Below are 25,742 nucleotides of genomic sequence, written 5' to 3'. Positions count from 1 at the left end.
TTTAACTTTTACTTATCTTCTTTTTAGAATTTATGTTGAAAATTGAAAAAATATAATAGAAAAAAAATAACAATTTTGAAAACTGTTGAAAACATAGATCAGAGATATACATATCAGAACAAATGACAGGGAAACACAAAGTCCGAAGAAAATTAAAAGTATGCTATGCAACCTTAATGGGGAAACATTGCTGATACCAGATGAACTCGTTGAATCGGTATGGTATTTAGATTTCTCTACAAATTATCATATTATTTTTTCTGTGAGAAATTCAGGCTTGTGCTTTAAAAGGTATTCTAGGATGTTTTTATAATCGAGATTTAAACTTTTTTGGTAAACTGGTACAGTTATATTCCTTGGATGGATGTAAGCAAAACTATTTCAAGTTTTTTTTATTATTTTCAGGAATCTATTTTCAAGACGGTTGTATCTCTTGACACTTGGAATAGTCTATCGGTGGATGAAAGATCTGATTTAACGGTATAACATACAAAAAGTTTCTTTTTGGCGGTATCTCAATAGCTGCTAAATTCCCTTCTAGTGAAACAGTGGCAGGTTTTAAAAAATTTTTAAATTAACCGTTGTCCGTTCGTTCGTTCGTTCGTCCGTTTGTCTGTTACCAGCTTTTCTCGAGATTCACTCATTAGTTTTTTCTGATTTTTGGCACACAGATGCAAAATGGCAATGCCCAAAATGTGACGGAGCCCGATTTTCGAAAAAACTTTTTTCCGTTCGCAAATGCCGGAAATATGCTGATTATCGCTGTTTTTCTGGATTTTCATTAGACTTTTTCCTTATAATTGGTTGTTTTTTCATTCAAAAACAATACCCACCATCAAAAATGATTTTTGAAGCCGGAACTATTTTCGCCGGAAAGACAGTATTTCTATAATTTCTCGAGCTGTACTTTATATTTTTTTATGAAATTTAGTTAGCACACAGATGCAAAATGACAATACCTAAAATGTGACGGAGCCCGATTTTCGGAAAAAGATTTTTTTCCGGTCGAAAATGCCGGAAAACCGATTTGTTGCCATTTTGTCGAGATTTCATTATTCTTTTTTCCCGATTTTTGCACAAAGATGTTTGCCAGCAATGCCCTAAGTGTGGCCGATTCAGATTTTTGAGAATCATGTTTTTCTGGCCGAAAATGCCAGAAGTATGCCAGAAATCGTCGTTTTTGCAGATTTTAATTGGGCTTTTTCCTTAAATTTCTTTGTTTTTTCACTTAAAAAAATTATTGAAAACAATGCCACCATCAAGCATGATTCAATTGTCAATAAAACTTTTGCAATTTTGCAACCGGAACTTTCTATTTCTTTTTTCCCTACTCCCCTTCCCTCCCCCCCCCATCAACAATCAATGATGAAATTTAATGCATTTTCGCTAACTGCTATATTTTCTTAATGATTGTTTTTATTTTTCTCCTTATTGCTATCTAAGTTTCATCACCAGGTAGGTCCATTCAGCATCTAGATCTAGCTTGTTTTTGTTTAAAGTTACCATCATTTATTTCTTTTATGTCTTTTCATTTTCTTGTTTTGAATTTATTTTTTCAGAAACTGTTACCTTCTTTTGATAATCACGAAGAACAGACAACAACTATCAAGTAAGTTTTTTTTTACTGTTTTTATTTATATCAGTCATGGGTGCGAAGTACCACATTTTGGTGCCTTACCGTGGATGCATTGTATTTCCAATTTAGTTTTTTTAATTCCAATTAAAAAGTGCAATTCGTATTGCAAGCCTGTACTCTATTCAAGTGAGCTATCTAGTCCATGATATAAACTCATTGAGGAGAAGTGTGGCATTCTTGAAGACACAAGCAGTGTGACTAACCTGTTCTTTTTATGGTTTTCATCTTAGAACCATTTTCAATAGTGCTGATAGGGACTTCAAATTTGGTCAACCAGTGACTTCAGCATTTGTAAAGTTGAAAGGTAATGACTCACTGATTGTTTGATGAAAGCAACAGCAATTAAAATCTTTGCATTTTTTTAACTAAGGGCTACATGCACTACACAATATATTGTCAGGCAATATAATGACAATAATATTGCTGAGTGCCGGTAATATGTTGTCCGCGATACATTGTCAGCTCGATTTGAAATCTTCCAACAATATAAGTAGATTGTTTACAGAAAGAAAATTCCTTTTTATAATAGAGTACCTGTTGTTTACTTCGTACATTACGGTCCTTTTCATCAATATATTGTGTAGTCTAAAGTAGCCTATGTAAAGCCTTATAATGAATTTTTAGAACACATTCTGTGTTTTTTTTGGTTGGAGAAAATATGGTTTCGTTGGAAAGTTTGTCCCTTCCCAACCTGAGAAAAATTAGCACAATTTTAATCTCATATTTTGATTTTCATTTAGGTGGCCATTTACATCCTGAAACGATGGAAATGAAAGAAAGATGCAACAAATTGAAAATGAAAAATCACAAGGTTTACTCATTTGACTGTAAAGTCCCTCTATTGTAACCTCAGAGGCGTATCAAGCTGTAATTTATTTTAAAGCAATTGTAAGCTTTTTATTTTAATCCACTTTCGAAGTCCCACTTGTTTGAGTTATTTCCTTTTTTAATGCAACAATTTGCAAATAAATATGTATACATGTATGTTAAAGATCAGAAATCTGACATCAAGAAAGGAAGTTTTGAAAGTATTAAATGAAATAAAAATGAAACATTAATACTTTCACAGTTATACAGTATATATTATTTTTCCTTTTTCTATTATAGATGAAGCAGAAACAATATTACAAAAACTTGTTACAAGAAGTTATTGTCTCACGCCAGGTAAGTTTTGTTGTAGGAAACAATAATTGAGTATTTGCTGATATTAATTTACCATACTTCCCTTGATTCTATTATTTTTGTTGATTTATAATTGCACATTCTTTTATTCTTTGAAATAACGACTCAAATTTTGTGGCACTGGGCTCTTCCATAAAAATTTGAATATGGGGATGGAGGATATAACATTTTTTGGAAATTTAACCCCCCCCCCTGGACAGCAGGTGTAGCCCCCGGGAAAAGCATCAGTTGACCCCATTCAAAACTACCCTCAAACAGAGCAAAGTTACTCAAAAATAGAGCCGCCCCCGGACAAGGCGAATTTTGCAGATTTTTTCACTAGTGAAAACATATCAAAAGGTTGCTGGTAGACTGTAGACTAGTATATGCGCTACTCTTGAAAAATATGCTGTTGCTGCTACGTTCTAATCATTCTGGAACAAATAATCAAAGTTTTGGTTTGCTTACCGATTAACCATTTTCGCTCAATTGCATTTTGTTTTATTTTCAGGAAGTTTTGGATAGAATGTACAAAGAAGGAGCTCATTTTCATGATGACGAAACAGAAAAGGCAGAAGAAAAGTAAGCTTCAGATTCTGTACTATTAACTGTCTGGTTTTATTCAGTGTTGCAACTTTTCCTCGGAAATCAACATAAGTGAATTTTGTAATATAGGTTTCCGGAGAAGAAGCATGTGTCTATTGTTTAAAAATGACCTCATCTCTATTGTTCTCTGCGTTCAAGGGGGAATGGGGCGTTGAAGCGGGAATGGGGCGTTGAAGGAAGAATGGGGAGTTGAACAGGGAGAGGGGTGTCAAATATTTGAATAATTTTGCGTACATACTATATGGATGACCCCCAAGCAGAAAATAAGAGTCCGATCTTTGATATTCCGTTCAGATTCGGCAGTTGCAACTATGTTAACTGTCATACATCTGACATGGCCAAATAATATTTTCCAACGTTCCTATGAACCTTGGTGTTGTATTCTCTTATTATCACTGATTATCAGTGAAAATTTGTCGGATTGATAATATCTTATATTTTTATACAACAAAGAAAAATTGCTGGGAAACGCTGTTACCATCCAACGCAAGAACGATTGGAGAGTGTCGACAAAAAGTACAAGAGGTACAGTGAATAACAGAATTTACCAGATTATCGTTGGAACTATCATTTCTTAAATATTGAGAACATTTCAATTTTTTGAATGACTTCACTTTTCTTAGTAATCAAGTTATGTTTTTTAATAATAATTCATCCATATCTTCTATTCAAATCCTGATTTTTAATTTTCAGGATTTTGAAAGATATTGCCGCTGATTGTGGGGTGAGTTTTTGAGGCCATTTAATTGGCTAAAGTCTTTACTATTGGAAATCTATAAGATCTTTTTAAGGAGCAAATTTTGAGGAGGAAGCCGAGAAACATTCTTTTTTCAAAACCAAGCAATTGTTAAAGCGTTTTTTCAACAGGAAACACTCATAGATACGCTCTTGTTTCCTTGCGGTTTTGCCCTTATTAACGTCAGTCTCAAGGCCATAAGAATAGTCCCAGGTCCAATTCACGTAGTTATGTGATTTTTCAAGTACGTCTGCCATTAATGTCTGTGTGTGATGTGTATGGCTTTACTATAAAATCTTGTTAATTACTTGGAAAGCCCTGGTCATGAGAAGCAAGGGGCCTGGTCAGGCCTGATAAGCATCTGGCTCATCTAAGGAAAGTAAGTTGATCTAAATTTTTCTTTCCTTTTTACAGGACAAAGAAGACGTTTCATCAGACGAGGAGATGATTTTAGGTATGCTCTCGTATCCTTCCATGTAATAATTTCCCATTAGACCTGTAAAGATACGTTTGTTGTTGTTGAAAGATAGAACTCCTGTATTCCTAGCCGTTCCATTTTATACCCATTTAGAGATGAACGAGCGTCGTCAGCGGTCTACTGTAAAGAAAGTTTTTGCATCTTCTCAGGGAGTTTAATTTGAGTTTTTGTTGTTTTCTGAGGGTTCGATGACCGAGTGTCGTCCAACTATATTTCATTTTTCCAGGGTAAAAATGATGTGTTCGTTTTTATTCCAAAGGCTAAAAACTGTTCTGAAATCTCGAAGGAGTAAAAAAATTAGTTTTTCTTCGTTCGTACAGCCTCGTATAAGTAGTTATATAATTTTTCCAAGGGCAATTTATGATATGCACCACTGCAATGTCGTCTGACATTACATTATAGACCCAATAGTTAATTGGCTGTAAATGACGTAAAATCAGTCAATATGTCACTATCAACCAATCAGCTACTGGGTCCGTGGAAGACATTGCAATGGTGCATATCATGAATAAAATCCTTTTTTCCATGGATTCTTTGCCATTTCTTTTGCTTTTTGGAACAGTTCAATGATCATGACTAAAGAAATGCACATTTTTGCTAACCCTGAAATAAAGTCGATGAATTTCTGCTGGAAACTTAGCTGCCGAGTGTCGATTTAGTTGACAGTGATAGAATTTCTTCCGTCTCAGACAGATTTCCATCTCAGCGAAGTATATGAAAAGGCATTTCAGTCTCAAAATTCTACATAATGCTCCAAAATTTCAAGAACATGTGCCGATTGGCTGTCTAAAATCCGTCTAAGATGAAAAACCTTACTTTGACTACTGAATTGAATTCGACTGCCTTATAATTCGATCATATTTTTTAACCTCTATTGTAGTTTCTTATTCTTTATCTTTAGACCACCAGAAGATGGATCCAACTCCATTTGCAATAAGCGAAAATGATTTTCAAACGAGGCTGAAAGATCATTACAAAAGAAGGGCGGTTGGAGAGGTTTGGGACTTTATTTTGATTTGCGCGCTTGTGACATTCTTGTACTTTTTAATGATTATCCATTTATAGCGATTGTTTTTTTTTTATTTTTCGAATTCCATTTCTCAGTCTCACATACTTATTGGAATTGCATCTTATAGAGTTTTGGCATTCTTTTAGAATTAAAGCCAGCCATTCAAAGGGTTGGTTTTCCAGGTTTTAGTATATATCTTAAAATTTCCATCGCGGCTTTGACAGGTACTTTGTCCAATAAAGTTTCTGTTCCCGAATTTTCTGCCCTTAGAATAGAATGGAGAGGGACAAACACTGCATTGTTGGCTTTCCCCAGTCTGCGGCCTTTCTAATCAATAAGAAACCGTTTCTCAAATCTCAATCCACATCTTTCTCACACATTTCTTACCCTTTTAGCGACATCCTGAATTGGAAACGACGAACGTTAGCATTGCGGATGTGATCATGCGATGTAGCAATACCAAAAAACCACGTATGATTTTATTTCTTTATTTCATTTTTTATATTTTTGTATCTTCGTTTAAATAGCCTTGAGGCTTTAAAGTCTTCAAATAATGATAATTTTTATTGTTTTAAATGGATGATTTGCGGAACTTTATACTGGGTGAGTATGTTTGCATTGAAAGCCGGAGCTGTGACGACTAATTTTTGCGAAAAATTAAGTTTCAGAGGGATTTACTCAATTTCTGTCATGCCTTGAATTTTCGTATCCTTAGAGATCTCAACAATCTGCACCGCCTCAGAAGAATCTGTATCAAAATACTAATCCGTTTTTCATTGCATTTTTAAGTCAAATCTTCAAAGAAACTGTTGAAAAAGAAGTTCCCATCCAAAGTCCCTGCATCTACGTTGTCAGTCAAACCTGTATCATCATCCACCTCAACAAAACCACTGGATCCTCTAGCAGCTTTGGCGACATCGCCAACCAATACAAAGCCCTCCAAACCGTCTTCAAACTCTGACTCGTCAATTAAAGCATCGGAATCAAGCCACGGAAATAGCTCAACACCATCAGCCAAGCCCAATAAAACTAAAGACCTCAACGATAAACTCAACGAAAAGAAATCTGACTCTAAGAAGGCTAGTTCAAAGTAAGATATTATTTTAATGTCGAATATCGAAACTCTCAGGTAAATTTAAATTGGTAACGAGACACCCATATTAAACAATACCTGAAATCTCAAAATGAAAACCCGTTTGCTGATTTCGATCTTTTCGGTTTTAATGATGGCATTTTCAAGAAAAAGTTTATTAATTGCGTCACTTCATGACATTATGTAGGTGTCATCTGACTCTAGTGTCCATTGAATATAGAGTCAGAACCATAGATTTATAAAGCCCGAAGGGCTAGATGGAGTGCTTTAAGCTGTCTTCCAAGCAAAAAAAAAGTGAATATTTCAAAAAATATTGCTGCTATCGTTTTCGAAAACCCGCGAAGCTTCTGATTGGTCAAGCGCTGAAATTCTATTGTAACGTCACGTGACTTAGGTAGGATTTCCTACCTAACCTTGGCACACTCTTCAGCAAAAGCACGATATCTAGCCCTTCGGGCTTTATAAATCTATGGTCAGAACCAGATTCAACAGCTAGCGTACAACGCTCTGTTAAAACATCGAACTAATGTACCTATAAAGTTAGATTAACGTTACAATGATAAACAATGTGGTTCAGGTATTGAAACCTTTTTTGTTTAATATCTAGGAAAAAGTCGGACTCCAACCACAAGATTTCATCATCAACTTCAAAAGCCATCACGACCAAACCGCTCATGTCATCTAAAGGCTTTCCAAAGATGGGTTGTTATTTTTCCCTCATCGGCTATATTTTTGAAAAGGCACATGATAAGAAATGTTCCATGGCAAAGGTACCTTTATTTCTTCTGGTGCATATCTGTTTTACCGATGATTATAATTATTATCTGCCTTATCCAAAAATGTTTTTGTTGTGAATCTGTCAGAGTAGACAATAACTGCAACAGGACATCCAACTCGAATTTCGAATCTCTTTGTAATATATTTTATATTTTCTTCCGCAGATACAAGAAGAGTTAGCTTTATGGCAGGTAAAAGTTATTGAATCGATCATTCTTGATGGCCAACCCCTATTCACACTAATTTTGATGTCGTGAACTAGATATAGTGTATCCAAAAAAGTGCCCATCCATGGAAATTTTATTTCTTTAATTTTTATCGATGCGAAATATTAGGAAGGAATATGGTATCAAAACCAAGAGGGTCTTAAAAATTTAAAAACTCGAGGGATCCCCAGATTTTGAAGGTAAAGTCTAAGTAGAAAAATCATTTTAATGGAAAAGGTGTTTTTCTGGTCGAAAGTTGAAATCAACAAGGAATCATTATGCTGAATAAAACACAGATTATACTCAGTAAAAGTTTTGGACTATCTAAATATAATTAAAAATTGGTAGAGCCTTATAATAACCTCCTCAAAATTTTATCTCGTTTTGTATTACAGACACACAAATCGAGTGATCTTTGTGGTTGGAAAACTTTGTACTCCAACTGGCTGCCCCTTGTTCGTTATGCTGTCGAATATCTCCTTGGAAAAGGATACGGTAGGTTTCCCACAAGCCGTTTCAAAATTTAAAATCCACGATTTTTCTCAAATTTCGGCTTTAACATAATCCTGCTATCGGTTTTGCTAGGCCAGTTAAAAGTATAGAAAATCTATAATGTGTGTTTTCCATGGGGTATTTGCAAACTACTACATTCTAAAAGTCACGAAATCCAAAAAGATTTCCATTTTATTTTATTTTTTATTTCTTTTAAAAAATTTTCAGGCAAACAATTACCAGAATTTATTCCTCTACTGATACCCGAGGGTGAGACGGAATGGGTATGGACTGGACCCGAGTTTGATGATGATGACGTCATCGTTCCGTTGTGTAACCATTGGATGGAGACGTTAAACGCTGCTTTGGTAATTACAATCTACTTTCTGATTGGTCTTTCTTCGCATTCTCCGCTTTAAAATTGTTTTATGCTAATCTAATCTAGATTGAGGTACAGGAAAACATCATTATTATTGTCCCTTTCTATAAAATCTGTCATACCTGCTCCAACTTTTTGATATTCTTAAATAAAGGTTGGGAACGATTTTTTTGAAGATTTTTTTCTTCTTCAGTCAAATATGTTAGCCCTATATCAAGTTAGTCAATAAAGGCTTCAACGATTCGTTCAAGATTTTATCTAAATTTATCACTGACTGATATTTTATAGACTGATTCAAAGAACAAGAAAACAGCAGAAGAAAGCAAGAAAGAAGCGCTCACTGCTTCAAAGTATACATGAAAATGACCCTTTGTTGCATAAGCTTCATTCTTAATATTCTTCTCTACTATTCTAATTTACCCTGATTAAAATCGAACTTGAATTTTCCCTTTGGCTACTTTAATGGGATAAATGTTTGTGGGGATTTAATTTCGCGGACGGCATTATCGGGAGACAATATTTTCATGATTTTGTATCTTTTCGCGGATAAGACCATTCCAAATTTCCATCGGGACTTAATTTCGCGGATGACACCCAAATTTAATCCCTGCGAATATTTATCCCATTAAGGTCGTCAGGCTGGATCATTAAAAGAGACATTATTGTTAATAAACGTTTCTCGAAGCAGAATTAGATACGACACAGATAATAACGGAGATCTTTTCAATTCTAGTGGGTTGTCAGCTTTTTCTTGACAAACGAAATTCCCCTTTGCAATACCAAAAATAAAGAAAAGACTCTTTAAAGAATATCATATCACTTAATGTACATCCTACCATTGGCTTACAGACAGCATTTCTTAAACAAACGAACGAACAACCTCTTCCCATTTTGGGTCGTGCGAGCACAAATTTTGAGAAAATCTTTTGTTAAATCTGCTACGTCAGATTTAAAAAGAATATCTTTAATAACTTTATCTACACCTTGAGAAAATTTACTTTAAATAGAGAAACTATTGAGGTACATCTAGGTTGTTATAGTCTAAAATCAAATACTTTTGTTTTCTACAGGCCTGTGTCTGCAGTTCGGTGTAGCACTGAAAAAGAACGAGAAGAATATCGTTTACAAGAAAAGGAAAGATACCAGAACGCGCATAAGCCTTATATTTACAAGATCGTGAAAGAGGATACGAACGTCGTTGAAGAGGTTGTAGTTGGTCCGATAAAGGTAACAAGCATTGTTATGTATGAAATTGACGGCGCTGACGGTTTTCTTCTAGCCAATACTTGGACTGGAGTCGTTTATAATCCGTGTAATACAGTAATATGGGTGTTATATGATAATACGCTAATTGTTACGGGATAATACCTTATTTTCTACTGTGTCTGAATGGTAGTCTAGTATACTAGATTAGCCAATAGCAACTCCACCGTATCGGAGTTGAAAAAAAAACAAGTTTGTTCAAGTAGAATAGCAACATCCAAACTCTAATTTCCACCCTCACTTCAATTTAAACTAACTTGTCAATAAGATTTACCCCTTGAAGTACCTTCCTTCTTCCTGGGGTCTCCATCACGGTAAATCCTAGTTTGCACTCAATTCTCTAACAGTACAGCAATTGAAACTTAAACCTGTCCTTTATTGGCAATCATGAAGGAAAATTGCGGATTTCTGACTTTTGACTCTTGGCTCTAAATTGGAAATTATCCTGGCATTTAACATACAGTGGAGTGTTTATATGGCATTGTTTTCTGAAGGGGCAAGACTTGAGAAATTCGAGTAATAGAGGCTCGAATTATAGGGACGTCATCTCTTTTCACCATAGTCTGTCTTCACAATCAGTGATATGAACACGTGTAAAGCACGTGAACACACCATGTTGGTATCCGATCGTCCTGCCTACGTCACCATCCTGTGTTTGGTACGTGATGCTGTTGCTAGGCTACCTAACGGCGAAGGGACCAGAGTTGATGTAAGTTTATTCAATACGTCAATCGAATTTCCTACGAAGAATTTATTGAAGCCATTCATTTCCTACCTAAGTAGAGACAAAAAATTACTAGTTTTAATCCCTTATCCGAGATGTGGTGCAAATCGTAAGGTAAGACTTTTTCTTATTTGGGAAAGGGTTAAAGATTCGGTTCTAAGTAACCTATGGATATACTTCATTGATACCAACCGAATAATAGAGCTTGTCATTTTCTGTTGATGTTTCCATGCTCTATTCTCATTTTCGTTGGCCACTTGCTCGAGATTTGCCTTTACTGGTAAAGTGTTAAAAAAATAAATTATTCACCCTTTTATCACCAGACCAGGCTCCTGATTCGCTGACATTTTTTTATTTCAGTAATTGGTATTTGCTGCTTTATATATTCGATAGATTACCAAACATTTTTATAGCCTGTATAATTTTTGTTTTTAAACCGTCTTATTTCAGGTTTGTACGATGTTGAAAGATTCTCAATTTTTAAACTCTGAAGCATCTGACACTCAGGTTGGTGTTTCTTTCTTCTTGTTTGCTTCTTGAAAGGTTATTTTACGGTTGAACTTTATCATGATCAATCAGGACAGGGTTCTCTCTAATAGCGACATCCCGTACTAGAAACTTTTAGAGTAATAGTAAGGCATAGCTCCTCGTTCCTTTCGATTCAATTACGACCGTGAAATGGCCAGTATTATGTTGGTTGGTTTCTTAGTTTGCTCATTTTATATATTTTGCACTAAAGTAACCTTCAGAGTGAAAGTTTCACGTATTTCTAAAGTTTTTTAAGACGGTAGTATTTTTTGAGGGCATTAGGAAGTACAGTGAACTCTTCATAACTTTAGCACGCACAAGGAACACAAGTTTGTTCGAGTTATGGAGTAATGATAAGGCATTGTTAAATAAAGGGAAAATAAAAACTTGTTCGAGTTAAGAAGACATCCCAGCTATAGAGGTTGGAGTCTCCATAACTCTTTAAATCTGTTAACTGAAGGGACGAAAAAAACAGTTAAAGAGACATTCGAGTTATAATAGAGGTTCGAGTTAAAGAGACTACTGTATTGTTAACTGAAGGGACCAGAAAACTTGTTCGAGTTAAGAAGACAACCCAGCTATAGAGGTTCGAGGTAAAGAGACTTAACTGTAGTATGTATTTCTTATCATTGTCTCCTCTAGATCCACGGCGTTGTGAGTGGTGCGTTGGATAGACTACACGCGGAGAAAGATCCTTGCGTCAAATTTGACGGTGTACGCAAAGTGTGGATTTACTTACACAAGTTCCGCACTAAGGAGGAATTCGGTAAGTTCATATTTAGTGTAACAAAACGCAAAATCTACCATCCTACTTTCGATATTTATCGTTTTGCTTTCTATTAAATAATAATAGTCGAATTCTTCTTCACCGTTCAACCTATCGTATTGCTTTGGGTTATTGTTGTAACAATATTGTTATTGCTTGTAAACGGTATACTTTAAGGGCAGAAACTTTTGAAATTTTGATCCTTTTTCGTGAAAGTTTCTGCCAGTTAAGAAATTAAACCTGAAAAACGCGAAAGTTTTTTTTCGCGGAAAATAAGCTTTCTTACTAATTTTTGCGTCTTTTATGAGTTTTTGTTACCAAAAAAGGTAAATTTTACATGAATGATTCGCAAAAGTTATATCTGTGAAATTTCGGCTAAAGCCATAATTCGCGAAACTTCCTGCCCGCGAAACTTTCTGCCCTTAAAGTAGTACAGTAGAAACTCCATAACTCGAATAGCAAAGGGGTTGTTTTTAAGTTAAAGAGACATTCGAGCTATAGAGTTTTACTGTAGTTATTGTCCTGATTTTCTTCCTTTTCAAAACCATTTCTATTGTTCTTTACAGAGAAACTACACGCTGCAAATGCTGCAGCAGCCCTTGCCAAGAAACAACTGAGTAAAAAGAACCAAAAGGTAACATTCTTCTTCAAGGTCAAATTGCTTTGCTTAGATTGAGAATCAACAACAAAAACCGAAAGATTGTGGCATGTGGAGAGTAAAAAAAGACGAAATACATTTCCATTTACTCATGTATAGGGCAAGACTTAATAGCTTTACAGTCAGTTTGAAAAAAAAACCTTTTATACCGTATTACTTTGAATAAACGCCGCTCCTAAAAACCAAAATATTTAATAAACGCCCGGGGCGTTTGCAAGACTTACAGTTTTACTGTCAGTTTGAAAAAAAAACCTTTTATACCGTATTACTTCGAATAAACGCCCCTCCTAAAAACCAAAATATTTAATAAACGCCCGGGGCATTTGCAAGGCTTATAGTTTTACAGTCAGTTTGGAAAAAACCTTTTCCACCGTATTACTTCGAATCAACGCCCCTCCTAAAAACCAATTTATTTAATAAAAATACTCGAATCAATACGTAATATTATATACTTCTTCCATGATGGGTGTCATTATAATACTATTTCTTCATTCATTCAGAAAAAATCTTTACCGCTCTCCGAAGCTCTGAATTCGACAAAAGACGAAGAGAACTCCACTATAGCTGATCACTCATTGGATTCTAACAAACTACTGGCAACTCCTCCACAGACACCAGACAACAAGAACAAAATCTCCATCGACGGTCCTTTCCAAAGGACACCAGAATCAGAGAAAAAGAAGAACAACAAACGTAAACGCACAGGCTCAGATTCTCATCAAAACCATCACCAGTCTGGTGGAATCCCAGAATCTCGATCCTCAAAGCAACCAAAGATGACGGCAGCGGCCACAGATTCTATCCTAATGTCAGATTCTCAGCTATCAATGGAACGTGAAGCATTGATGGCAACTCAGGCCATCCTCGATCCCGAACCAGACGATACCGATTTCCTTATAGAACCTTCAACGCCGTCCAATCTTTTTATAAACACTTCACATAGCGGTGGATTCTCAACAAATTCTTCAGAATCTCCAAACATTGCTCAACCTTTTAACACTCCAGTGGTGACAACTCGTTCCCAACTTACAGTGAAAACGACATCTATTTTGACTTCCCCGATTGCGACCAGTTCAACTTCAACTAAGCCAACAAAACCAAAGCCACAAAGACAACGTTCAAACCCTACTAAAAACTATACCCCAAAAAGCAACAACACAACCGATGTTCTTCATCCAACAGCTGCCAAACAGATCAACCTACCTTCCGTTTACCTTAAAGGCAACGTTTTCAATAATCTATCACCAATCAGCTCTCCTGGAAACTTACCAAACCTTTTGATACACACTCTAGACTCGAACAAAACATTGCTATCGAACTCTACCACTGCTGCGACCACAAAAACGACCCAGTCAACGCTCTTGCAACAACAGCAACTAGCAATCAGCAACGCTATCTTATTACAACATCATAAACAGAAACAACAACAACAGCAGCAAGCTTCCAATAAACAACCAACGATACCAAACCAAAAACTCAAGCCCAATGATCCTACAGTACAACACATTCAAAAACTTGTCCAATTGCAGCAGCAACAAAAAGCACTTCAACAAAAACAAGCCTTACAACTAAAGCAACCATCTCCAAAAACTGCACCTACTCAAATCCAGCTCCAAGCTATACCAACGAAACTCCAAGTAACACAAGCACAATCAAAAGCAACCAAACAACAATTCTTTATCTCTACAAAATCAATATCCGGAAAACCAGCGATTGCCTCACTACAACAAATGATAAATAAGAAAGCTAACTCGCCAGCACTAACCGTAAAATCTCCAACGTCACCTAATGCAACCAACATTAAACAATCGCTCCTCTCGCCAACCAACGCCTCCGGTAAACCAATTCAAGCCAATATGGGACTCGCTCTTGGGAACATTCCTACTTCAACACTTCAAAACTTAAACCAACTTATCTCGTCTAAAAGGATACATTCAAAAAATGTGACAGTGCCAGGACCTCTTGTCAACTTATCGTTACCTTCGTCAAACCACAAGACCATACAATCACCCACAACCATCCTCAAACAGGCCAATTTACTTGCGAACTCGAAATTACCCTTACAACAAAAAGCTACAATCAAAGAACCAGCTAATAAACCAATACTCGCACCAAACATTAGACAGTCTCCTTCCAATATTGTTCATCAGTACGTAACAATCAACGAAAAACAACATCAAAAGATAAGAACTTCGCTAGCCCCCACTAAAAAGTTAGTAACACCAGCAAGCATTGTGACAACAGTTCAAAATTCACATATGCAGACTTTATCTTTGAACCAACTTGTAGCGGCAGCTCGTGCCAACCTTCAAACGACAAGCGTTCGCGCTACGGCAACCATGTCAACCAGTATAACAAGTAATTCTAAAATCCGTCCAACAGGTACGACATTACAAGCGTTGTTACAAGTTGTACAGAAACCAAACGCTGCAGGTGGAATGACGCCAAACGCCCAACTTTTAATCCCACCACAACAACTCGCAAAGGCAACAGGTGATGCATCTAAATTTGTTCGCCTCCCGAGGGCGGCTGTTGTCGGGAAAACGGTCACACCTTCCGCCCTTACGAACATAACTTTTCAACGTCAATCATCCGGGGGTGGCGTAACACAAACGTCAAAGCAAGGGGCGTCAGTTGCGCCACTTAAAATCTCATTACCAAAAACTTGTTTCTCTGGAACCTCTCCGATTCAAATGTCACCTATTACTATCGGCTCTCAACTACGAACCCCGGCTAACATAGTTTTTTCATCGCCTAGTCTATTAGTGACTGGAGGCAGGACTGTAAAGTTGGCCTCTCCAAGGTTAACTACGGCGAAAGCTCCGACTTCAACGACTTCTATAAATTCGAACTTTACGAAAACTTCGGACCAAAACTAAAAATAGTAATATTTAATAAAAAAGACTTTTTTTAACAGAAAAAACCCTATCTAAAAGTTGTTTCAGAGATATCCAGATTTATTTATATTTTCAACTGTAAGAAATGTAACATACATATACAACGTTTATGAGTGTCCTTGATGTTCTGGTATTTTAATCGGTATAATTTTCACGATATTTATTTTCGTGAATCAGCAAGAAAATCAATTGAAAACTTCTCTGGAAATGCCAATTTTTATTCATAGTTGACACATTTCCTTCAGTATACTTTAATGGGATAAACTTTCGCGGGGATTAAATTTCGCTGTTGGGCCTATCCGCGACATTTAAAAATTTCGTGGGGACTTAATTTCGCGGGTGGCACTATTGGGTGTCAATATTTTCACGATTCTGTGACTTTCACTGTCAAATCATACATTTTGGTTGTTGAAATAAACATTATTTGCGCCTCTTTGCCTTGCCTTGCCTTGATTCATCCGTGAGGTGAAGCATCAACAAAGTCTTTTTTCCACTTTTGACGATCTGACATGACTGTTAGTAAATCTTTACCGGCAAGACCAGTTTCCTCTTCAATAATCAATTTGAGGGTGACATAGGGGCGACCGACACGTCTTGGGGCATCTGGAAGCCATGTTATCAATTTTCCGGCTGGTTCGTTATGTCTTGCGACATGACCTGCAAGTTTGAGTCGCCGTTGGCGTACAACCGATGTGATACGGGGAAGATTGCCGTAAATTTGTTGGATCGTAGCATGTTGTTGCCAAGAAATATTGTATATACGCCTTAGCATTTTAGTATAAACTCCATCAAGTCGTTTACTTCGTTTGACATTGAGACACCAGGATTCGGATCCGTATAGGAGAATTGATTCTACGCAGGCTTTAAATACATCAGTTTTTGTAGATTTTTTAATTGAAGCTTTCCAAACATTAGATAGGGAATGCAGGGCGCTCCAAGCTTGAGCGATACGTACTTCCATGTCGTGGTTGGTGTCAGTGAAGCTCCCGAGATATTTAAAATCGACGACTCGTTCAATTTTGGATCCATCGGATGAGTTTAATTGTGTGTTCGAAGAGGGATTGATATGCATGTATTTTGTTTTTGGCGCATTCAGAAAGAGACCAACGTCTTGACAGGCTTTTTCAACAGCTGTTAACAACTCTTGAGCAGCAATTATTTCGTCCTCGATTAAAGTGATATCGTCAGCGTAATCTAAGTCAGAGAGACGTTCAGTTGGGTAGCGACGACTTTGACGACGTTTAAGTGTGAAACCATAGTTAGAAGTAATCGAAGTTCGAAGAGCGTAATCAAAGACTATGACGAAAAGAAAGGGTGCGAGCGGATCGCCTTGTAGAACACCTGTTTTAATGGAGAAAGGTTCGGTTTCTCTCTCTGCAGTGACAACTGAAGCGGTTGTGTCTTTGTATAAGATTTTAATGGCATTAACGATAGTAACAGGAATTCCGTAGGCGGTAAGAATCTCAAACATTCTTGAACGATTAACGGAGTCAAAGGCTTTTCGAAAGTCAATGAATGATATGACGGCTTCTTTCTTGTGGTTTTTCAGTTCTTCGACGATTCTTCTGAGGGCAAGGACATGAGCAGAGGTCAAGCGGCCTTGACGAAATCCATTTTGATTGGGTCGGAGAACCTTATCGATAACAGGACGAATTCGATTGAGGATGCAACGGTTGTAAACTTTGGCAGCAATTTGCGATAGTGCAATACCTCTGTAGTTGTCTGTTTTTGTTTGCCTCTTTGATGCAATTATAACCATTCAAAAAGTATTTATTTGACATAGTTTGAGTTTTGTTTAGAAGTATTTCGCGGGTGAGGCCTTTCCAAATTTCCATTGGGACTTAATTTCGCGGATTTTCTGCGAATCTGCGAAATCTGCGAAATGTAATCCCCGCGAAAGTTTATCTCATTAATTAGTAGGGGGAAATTTGTAAAATCGCTCGATTTTTTTAGTCAAAGCACTTGTTATACATTTTTGGAAAGCTAAGGGGTAGGGGAATCAAAATAACTTGGGTGCCAATTTTGTTTCGGACACTTTGGTGTGATTTTCGGACAAATACGACGGTCTCGGGCAAAAATCATAGGGTGAAAAATTAATGAAAATTTCAGCTTGAGAAAACGAAGACCTGTTGTATATTTTTGGAAAGCTCTCAAAAAATTAAGATTAGTGATATATTGCGAGTATAGGTGATTTCTTTACCTAACTCGAGATATTAATCCTTAAAAACAGTGTTTTTCAGTGTTTTTCAGCCAGAAACAGCTGTTTTGTCCAGTTTTTGCGCTTTCGGAAGCTCAATATCTCGAGTTAGGTACTGAAATCACCTATACTCGCAATATATCACTGATCTTAATTTTTTGAGAGCTTTCCAAAAATATATAACAGGTCTCCGTTTTCTCAAGCTGAAATTTTCATTAATTTTTCACCCTATGATTTTTGCCCGAGACCGTCGTATTTGTCCGAAAATCACACCAAAGTGTCCGAAACAAAATTGGCACCCAAGTTATTTTGATTCCCCTACCCCTTAGCTTTCCAAAAATGTATAACAAGTGCTTTGACTAAAAAAATCGAGCGACCTCAAAAAAACGAACAAATTTCCCCCTACTAAATATAATGTCAGCCAATTTTTCAAATTTTTCACGGTTTCATTTCCAATTACTGTTTCGACAAATCCGGGATTTTTAAGACTTTGAAGCTTTCGGACTAAAGAATAAAATTTTGATAACCAGTGCGATACTGTAATCCTATAATCCCAGGGGTTTCAAACTTGATAAGAAAACAGGGTTAGCGATGTTGAAATCGTGACATGAAAATTACAATATATCGTTTTATTTATTTTCTGTAGTACGTGAGTGCTCAGAGTATCGTATAGAGTTACAACATCAACAGCTTTTTCATCTTAATAAGTTTTTTGATTGTTGTCATAAGTACTTTAGTGTATAAAATGTCAACAATACCAAACTATCTTGTTTTCATTTATCAATTTAGTACTCATTCCTCTTTCAGCTTTTTTTTAGATACAAGAAAGTACAGATTAGTACAAATTACAAAAATGATAATGACGAAGATGTTTACAATATCTCAACTGGTACCATTTAAAGTGGCATGGCATGGGTCCCTTCATTTCTTCTATTTGGTAGCAACATTGTTATGAAAGTTATGAAAGAAGTTTCAATTTGCCAATTGATATAGTGGGAACCCCTATGACTGTCATATTGAACTTTGATACGTGTTAATGTTTCTACAATGACAAATTATTATTTGACTCTATCCAAACTGCTTTATTGTTGTCACACAATGAACGCTCTTGGAAACTACAATTAGATAGTCAGTTGATAGTCTTATTATTCCAAAATGAAAACAAACTCCTCTTATTTTAACAGGTAATTTATGAAAAGCAAATCCCTCGTTTTCGCTACATTTTCCCCTCGTTTCCCCCTGGATTTTTCACAATAATTAATGCCTCTGTATTTTCCAGGGTTTTTTAGGGAGAATTTAACTTCCAAACACCGAAGGGGGGGGTAAACTTTTTTGGAACAGCCAACTCCTGTAGCAACTCTCAATGACTAATTAGACAAAAGACTAGGCACAAAATTTGTACAACGTTGAGCTTTACTTGTTGACATACGATTTAGGTCCTTAATGGGAATCGAATCTTATGTTTGGATTACGTCAATCAGTTTCAAAGTAAATATTAGTTTTTGCCAACGTATGCCTATTTTTAAGGAGTTGGATGTTTGGTTTGTAAACCCCACTCGATTTCACGGATGAATAGATTTTGCAAAATTGACAAAAATTTGAGGTCAGTATTGGCGCTATAGAAACCCCTTTCTGATTGGCTCGAGTTACTTTTTAATCACCCTTTTACCCAATCAACTGTCATCTTTTATCTGTAATTGTAACACTTTTTTTTTTCTCTCATGCAATAAATTTAGGGTTTCTGACGAAGGTGACAGACCAGTTGAATCTTTCTGCTGTAAAGATGAGACGACTAGCAGTGCTTTTCGCATTTGGTGTCTTCGTGGCATTATCTTCTTCAGCTCGTAAGTATACTGTACTTCTCAATGGGCTCTTCAAGAAAATTTGTGTACATGGGGGGTGGAGGATATATTGGATATTTTGTCCGGGTGGTAGTGAAAAATCTGCAAAAGATACCTGCTTGTTTTGGGGGCAAATTTGCTCTGTTTAGACCCCTGAATGTCTAATTTTTGAATGTCTTTTTGTGGAGAATAAAGGAAATAAAACTGAAGTTCCGAGTTCCCCAAGGAGCATTAATTTGGGGGCCTTTTGGTGCCTCAAAAGATTTGCTGCTCCCCTACCAGCACGACCTCCTCCCTAAACACAATCAAGACTACTTACAAAATTTTGTTAATTGTTCTCCTGGACTTCGCAAGAGCGTAAATTAATCCAAAGAATTTCACGTTCATTTTGGCTCGCGAAAATTAACCTAATATAAAGGAATTAAAATGTACTAGCCGTCCCGGCGTCGTCCGAGACGACTTCTTACTCCTTTTAATACGCTCGCTTCGCTCGCTTTTCTATTTTTCAGAAACTTGTAGGGATTTGTATACAAATGTACTTATTTTGCGAGAAGAAATGTTCTTAAATTTAGGCCTTTTTCGTAAAAATTGATGTTTAAAATTTTTAAGTGGACACTAAAATTAATGCACATTAAAAAATATGGTGAAAGTATTTTTAGTTGAATTTTGATTTTTCTTCTCCTTATTAAATTGTATAAATTTGTCATAATTTCTTTTGTTGAAAACCTTCAAACAATAATGTTCTTGACTCGCTAAAAATAATGCTCATGCAAATATTGGTGAAAATTGAGTTAAAAATTTCTCGCGAGAAATCGGTCATACTTTAAACGTGCTTTTTTTTGGGTTTTTGGGAGAGGAAAGACTTTTATTTTCCTCACGCAAGGATGAAGATAAAAAACAAATAGAAATTCAAATTAAGTATTAGAGGTACTTGGCGACACCGATCACTCCAAAGACCACAGTGCTTTACGGTGGAATATAAAGAGTGCCTTTTTTCAATACCTCTTAACAGAGTCAACAATTATTTAACAATTAAACTCAATGCGTAAGTAAAAGCGTTTTCATTTTGCTATCTCAATAGAACAAAAAATAGCAAACATTGTTTAAAAAATTTCATAATTGAATTGGGAATAAGTCATCAACTTTTCTCATATTGTCAAGTCCATTAAAAATTGAAATGTTTTTATCAGAGTATCAAATAGAAGGGAAATGTCATCGGAGCTTTATTAATCTCAAGGGTAATCATAAATATGATGTCTTTTTGAAAACTCAAATTTTATCTTCGACGTATTCCCATGTGAATCAAAATTATTTCATAACCGACATAAACTTTTTTTTAAAAAACTATAAATTATGCTGATAGTGCTATTGCACAGTCAGTTGTGTTTCTCCATCAAGGAGAAATGTGCTCTCTTGAATGGAAGTGCACTTGGCGAATAGAATTGAATATACAATCAAAAAGGCGCGAAAAAAATTGCCGTGTATTTAAAAATCCCTAGCGAAAAAGCCTCATGCGAGAATGGGAGAGTTCCGATTTAAGCGTATTATAATATAGATAATAATTTGTTTCAGTTGTGGAAGTTCAAGAAGACTATTACGAAGATGACGAAATTTACGTAACCCAACCAACTCCCACCGAAAACCGAAACAATAACAAAGTCAACGCAAAACGTATTGCTCAACCTTACTGGACCCCAAGACGACCCAGAACTACATACGATCCATGGGGACCCACAAGACCTTATTGGTGGAGCACGGCACCCCGTGGAACTGACCGACCACGAACATATGATCCTTGGGGACCCACCCGACCTTACTGGTGGAGTACCAGACGACCGTGGAATACTGATCGACCAACATACGATCCTTGGGGTCCTACCAGGCCATACTGGTGGAGTACTAGACGACCATGGGGTACAAGACCTTGGGGTACCAGAAGACCATGGGGTACAAGACCTTGGGGAACTAGACGACCATGGGGTACTAGAAGACCATGGGGCACCAGACGACCATGGGGAACAAGAAGACCATGGGGTACAAGAAGACCTTGGGGAACAAGACGACCATGGGGCACCAGAAGACCATGGTGGACCAGACGACCATGGGGTACAAGACGACCTTGGGGAACAAGACGACCATGGGGCACCAGAAGACCATGGTGGACCAGACGACCATGGGGTACAAGACGACCATGGGGTACAAGACGACCATGGGGAACCAGAAGACCTTGGGGTACCAGAAAACCTTGGGGAACCAGACGACCATGGGGTACAAGACGACCATGGGGTACAAGACGACCATGGGGAACCAGAAGACCTTGGGGTACAAGACGACCTTGGGGAACAAGACGACCATGGGGTACAAGAAGACCATGGGGTACAAGAAGACCATGGGGTACGAGAAGACCACTCAACCCATACGTTGAGCGTAGAATCCAGAATTTCAGCCGTATGATTGGAATGAAGTTGAGAGAGTTTGTCATTTCATTGGTAAGGGCCTAAGATCATTAGTCTTTTTGAGTAAATTTAAGATAAATTTTGAAAAAGAAAATAATTTTAAAATCTGCTTAAATCGTCAAGTTACAGTGATGAGATTCTGAGGCAAGCTACGAAGTCCATCCCCCCCCCGACCCCGACCCCGACGAAAAATCTTTTTTGGCAACTTTCAGGGGCTAGTGACAAAGATTTTCACAAAAATTACGAATTTCTTCGACGAGAAGTTTTGTATAACGCCTAAGGTATCTCACTCAATTTTCATGCTTTTATTTTACAGCGTAGAAACCAACCCCCGCGTCGACCAAATGAATAATGTACCAATGGATGATCTTCCAGCTCCGTTGATTTGAATTATATTTTACTGAGGTTAAGCATACCAAGATGTTGACAAAAAATGTAATAGGCTAGTGAAAATTGGATTGATTTGAAATTTGATTGGTTGAAACTCACTAGCCGTAGCCTGTTAAATTTTCGTTCGTCGTCGTGATTTTCACGATTTACTTAACTTCACTATTATCAAAGTTTATGGTTTTATGTAAATAAAAATGATTAATTTGAATGAGCGGTTGTTTTGCCATGTTATACGATCGATTCTTTTTTTGACAAAAATATTTTTTTTGTAAATAACAAAAAAATAGTTTTCTAGCAAAATAAACGCATATCTGGGTCTTATCTTATCCATCCTCTTTTGCTAAGCTTACCTTAAGTCGCAAAATCGTTTATCCTTTTTATCAGCCTTGACTATTTCAAAAAAGGACACTAAAAAAAGATTTTAGCGACACTAAAACTCGTTTACAGGTCCCAAACGTTACTAAATAACAAATTCACCCAAGTGTGATAAAGTTCCAATTGAATCGAACAATTTTTGGTTTTTAGCCTCGTTATGGCGCTAGTCCACATGCTCAAAAGTCGACCGACAGAATAACCACGGATCTTTAGGATTATAAACTAGAATACCGTCAGTGAAATATTTGATGTATAAAATAACACCAATCTAATCTGTAAAGATACATCATTTTATACACGTTTTTTTTTAAGAAAAACACTTTCAAGAAAGATGAGGCTCAGAATGCCTAAAAACTAAGAAACATCTAAGAAACATACTGAGGCTGAGAATGAGAAAATAACATTTTTTAATTCGTTTTTTTTTAAGAGCCTTCCAACCCAGCCTTCCATGAAGCTGATTATGTTAAAAAATTTAGAAACATGTAAGAAACATTTAAGGCTCAAAAGGCCGATTTCTTAAGAAACATTGAGGCTGCTTAGTAAAACCAGTTTCTTAAAAAAAAAACGTGTACAACAAATATCTCTCTCTCACACACACCCTAAAGGCCAGGGCAAACCGATCCAACATTTTATCCAACATGACTTGGAAAAAAATGAAATTTCAAAAAATAAAAGAAAAAAGTACCACCAAACCAATCCAACACGAAAAATTACACAATTTAATGCAAGAGCTTCTTTGATCTCGCCCCAAATGTTGGATGAAATGTTTGATGGCGATCAAACTTCATCCAACACCGTCCAACACGATTTTTTTCTTCTTTTTTTGAATTTTCATTTTTTTTCCAAAAATTTGAATTGACGCAAACCGGTCCAACATCAGAAAAAAGGCACCTCTAGCACCCAAGTCTAAAGATCCGTTGACAGCCCTCTAGAACTTAAAGATACGGTGACGATGCTCTAGACAGTTAGTATCTATTTATTTCTTCTCTTCCATTAAGTTTCATGATAGACAAGACATTTAAAACGAAAGCCTAGTATATAATATTTTACAAAAAAGGTTGCGATGGAAATTTATTGAGGACCAATCTATCATACAAAAATTCCTATTAAGGTATTGAATATTGCAAATCTAGAATTATATTACGAAAATCTACCTCCAGATAGTACAATAAAGCCGAGGCTCCTAACTTTCAGAGAAGTTTGAAGTAAAATGCCCAAAAAAACTTTTTTCCCAATTTCCTGTGATTTCAAAAATAAAGTTGCATTAGAGGTAACTGGTTCGAAAGAAGCATGGATAGCCAGAATGTGCTCAATGTAAACATATCTTTGATGCTCCTGGATTACCGCCTAGTCTCAAATAAAGTGTGTCCGGGAAAAAGTGGAACAGAATTCATATCAATTAACTAATTTTAATGACTCGACGATGACTGAAATATTTTTTCAAAATCCCATTCTATTCACCTTGGGGATTAACCTTTAGACGCCGAGAGACGTACCACGTACGTCATATATACAGGCCGAGAGACGTACCACGTACGTTTTGATACTGGGGTCCTTTCAAAGTTTAATAAAATAAAGACCAGTTTGAATTTTTCTATTCTGTAAAATTTAGCAGACAGGATAGGGGTGAAGGTTCATTCATTCAAAATTTTACGGGTCCTGCTTTTATACATCTCGAGATATCGGAACTCAATGTCGGTGTATTTTTCAAATGTCAACAAAACATCGTTTTAGTGGTGGACAGAGAGTGCTTGATGGATTTTTGGACTGAAAAGTCATGTTTATGTCTGGTTTTTTCTTGGTTTCAGCATATAAATATCATCATATGAGATAGAGAACCTTTATTGGCAGTTTCTATGTGGTTTGAAGGGGTTTTAGGGGGCATTTCCTGACATACATGCCTATCTCTAGCTCCAACAACTCAGGGCTGTTTTGCCTCAGTTTTTCCACTATTCTGGTGTTTTATTGCTTGAATTTACATGATAGAGAGTCTGTTATGATTATTTTAGTAATTTTACAGGCTTAGGGTAAGTGCAGGGCCAATTTTAGAGCAACGGGACCACTTAATTTACCTGTTGTGGCCAGGGTGTCGATTTTGGTGGAAAAGTGTGCTTCACCGAAACTTAGATTCTGAGATGAAATGAGCTTCTTCAGCCCTGAAATTTCACACAATGGTGGCTTATAACATAAACTAAAACAAAATAATTTTTCTGGGACCAATCTTTACCTTGTACCCACTTTTTTCATTCAACTTGTCAAAAAAAGAAAAAAAGTGAAAAAATCGTAAACATGGAATTTTTACTGTTTTGATTTGAGGCTGTGTAGTCAGGTTTAAAAGGGTGATGAGGCGTCTTTTTGATATTATCTGAAAAAATAGATCCTTAGCTTTTCAAAATGGGTTTACTTTTTACTTAAGCTTTAGCGGTTCAGATTTTATGACATTTTCCGCGAAACCTCCATTTTCATGAAAAAAACAGCGACAGCAGCGCGCGCTGTTTTTAAAAACAGCGGTGTCTAAAGGTTAATTATCTATAAGTTGAAGAAAGAAATTCCATCCTTTTTGGATTGTTCTAAACTACTCGGTGAGATAATGAGTGTTGAGGATTTTATGTTATATTAATTCTTTTTACATTTTTCCCAGACTCTCTGCAGATTTTAATTTCTAAAAAATCAAAAACTGCCGACCTTGGGTTTACAAACTCAAAGGTAGACACAGCAGTAATCAGTAGAAAATCAAAATAAAGTAGCTAGCCTCCCCCGCCACTTGTTAATTTTTCGAAAATTTTTCAACCCCCCCGGACCTTATTAGGACCCCCCCCCCCCCCCCCGGTTATTAATTTTTAAGAATATTTTCAGTTAGCAAGAAGAAGTCGCCTATTTTGCTCCAAAAAGCCTGATTTTAGCCTATATTTACCTTATTTTTGGGTTTTCAGAAGTACAATCTCCAACTTATACTTATTAAAACTTCGAAAATTTTCCAACCCCCCCCCCTGTTTATTTGGCACCTAAGAGTAGTTAAGCCTAAAAGGTTGAAAATTTCCACAACATCCTTTATTAAAAGATCTAATTTCATC

General features: G+C 36.5%; 3 protein-coding genes across 3 annotated transcripts in view; 1 reads left to right on the top strand and 2 right to left on the bottom strand.

The window, feature by feature from the left end:
• LOC136800121 (phosphatidylinositol-glycan-specific phospholipase D-like) overlaps nt 1–8,010 on the bottom strand; it is a 91,251-nt gene extending 83,241 nt beyond the window's left edge. The window contains exon 1 of the mRNA XM_067056732.1: nt 8,001–8,010. The gene's annotated coding sequence lies outside the window, so the exon portion shown is untranslated. The remainder of the gene's footprint in view (nt 1–8,000) is intronic.
• Nucleotides 1–25,742, bottom strand: part of LOC136800311 (ras-related protein Rab-6B-like) — a 197,105-nt gene that overhangs the window by 27,278 nt on the left and 144,085 nt on the right. The gene's annotated exons all lie outside the window — the stretch shown is intronic.
• LOC136800307 (nuclear factor related to kappa-B-binding protein-like) lies at nt 26–15,513 on the top strand. The gene is made up of 24 exons (XM_067056938.1): nt 26–217; nt 406–480; nt 1,560–1,609; nt 1,867–1,940; nt 2,377–2,447; nt 2,744–2,800; nt 3,309–3,379; nt 3,857–3,928; nt 4,097–4,127; nt 4,554–4,593; nt 5,519–5,613; nt 6,022–6,097; nt 6,416–6,716; nt 7,327–7,489; nt 7,661–7,687; nt 8,098–8,197; nt 8,423–8,562; nt 8,862–8,923; nt 9,644–9,800; nt 10,399–10,545; nt 11,011–11,067; nt 11,731–11,854; nt 12,421–12,488; nt 13,013–15,513. The coding sequence occupies exons 1-24, from the start codon at nt 161–163 to the stop codon at nt 15,389–15,391; spliced, it is 4,494 nt and encodes a 1,497-aa protein (XP_066913039.1). The 5' UTR covers nt 26–160; the 3' UTR covers nt 15,392–15,513.

This window comes from Clytia hemisphaerica, unplaced genomic scaffold (assembly GCF_902728285.1).
Source record: "Clytia hemisphaerica strain Z4C2 unplaced genomic scaffold, Clytia hemisphaerica genome assembly, whole genome shotgun sequence".
NCBI lineage: Eukaryota > Metazoa > Cnidaria > Hydrozoa > Leptothecata > Clytiidae > Clytia > Clytia hemisphaerica.
The sequence above is the reverse complement of the archived record's forward strand: the minus strand, read 5'-3'. Positions and strand labels throughout refer to the sequence as shown.

Coding starts and splice junctions, on each gene's coding strand:
- LOC136800307 (XM_067056938.1), top strand. CDS start 161: ATGCTATGCAACCTTAATGGGGAAACATTGCTGATACCAGATGAACTC. Junction 1,610..1,866: donor GAACAGACAACAACTATCAA/GTAAGTTTTTTT, acceptor TTTTCATCTTAG/AACCATTTTCAATAGTGCTG. Junction 7,688..8,097: donor AAGAGTTAGCTTTATGGCAG/GTAAAAGTTATT, acceptor TTTGTATTACAG/ACACACAAATCGAGTGATCT.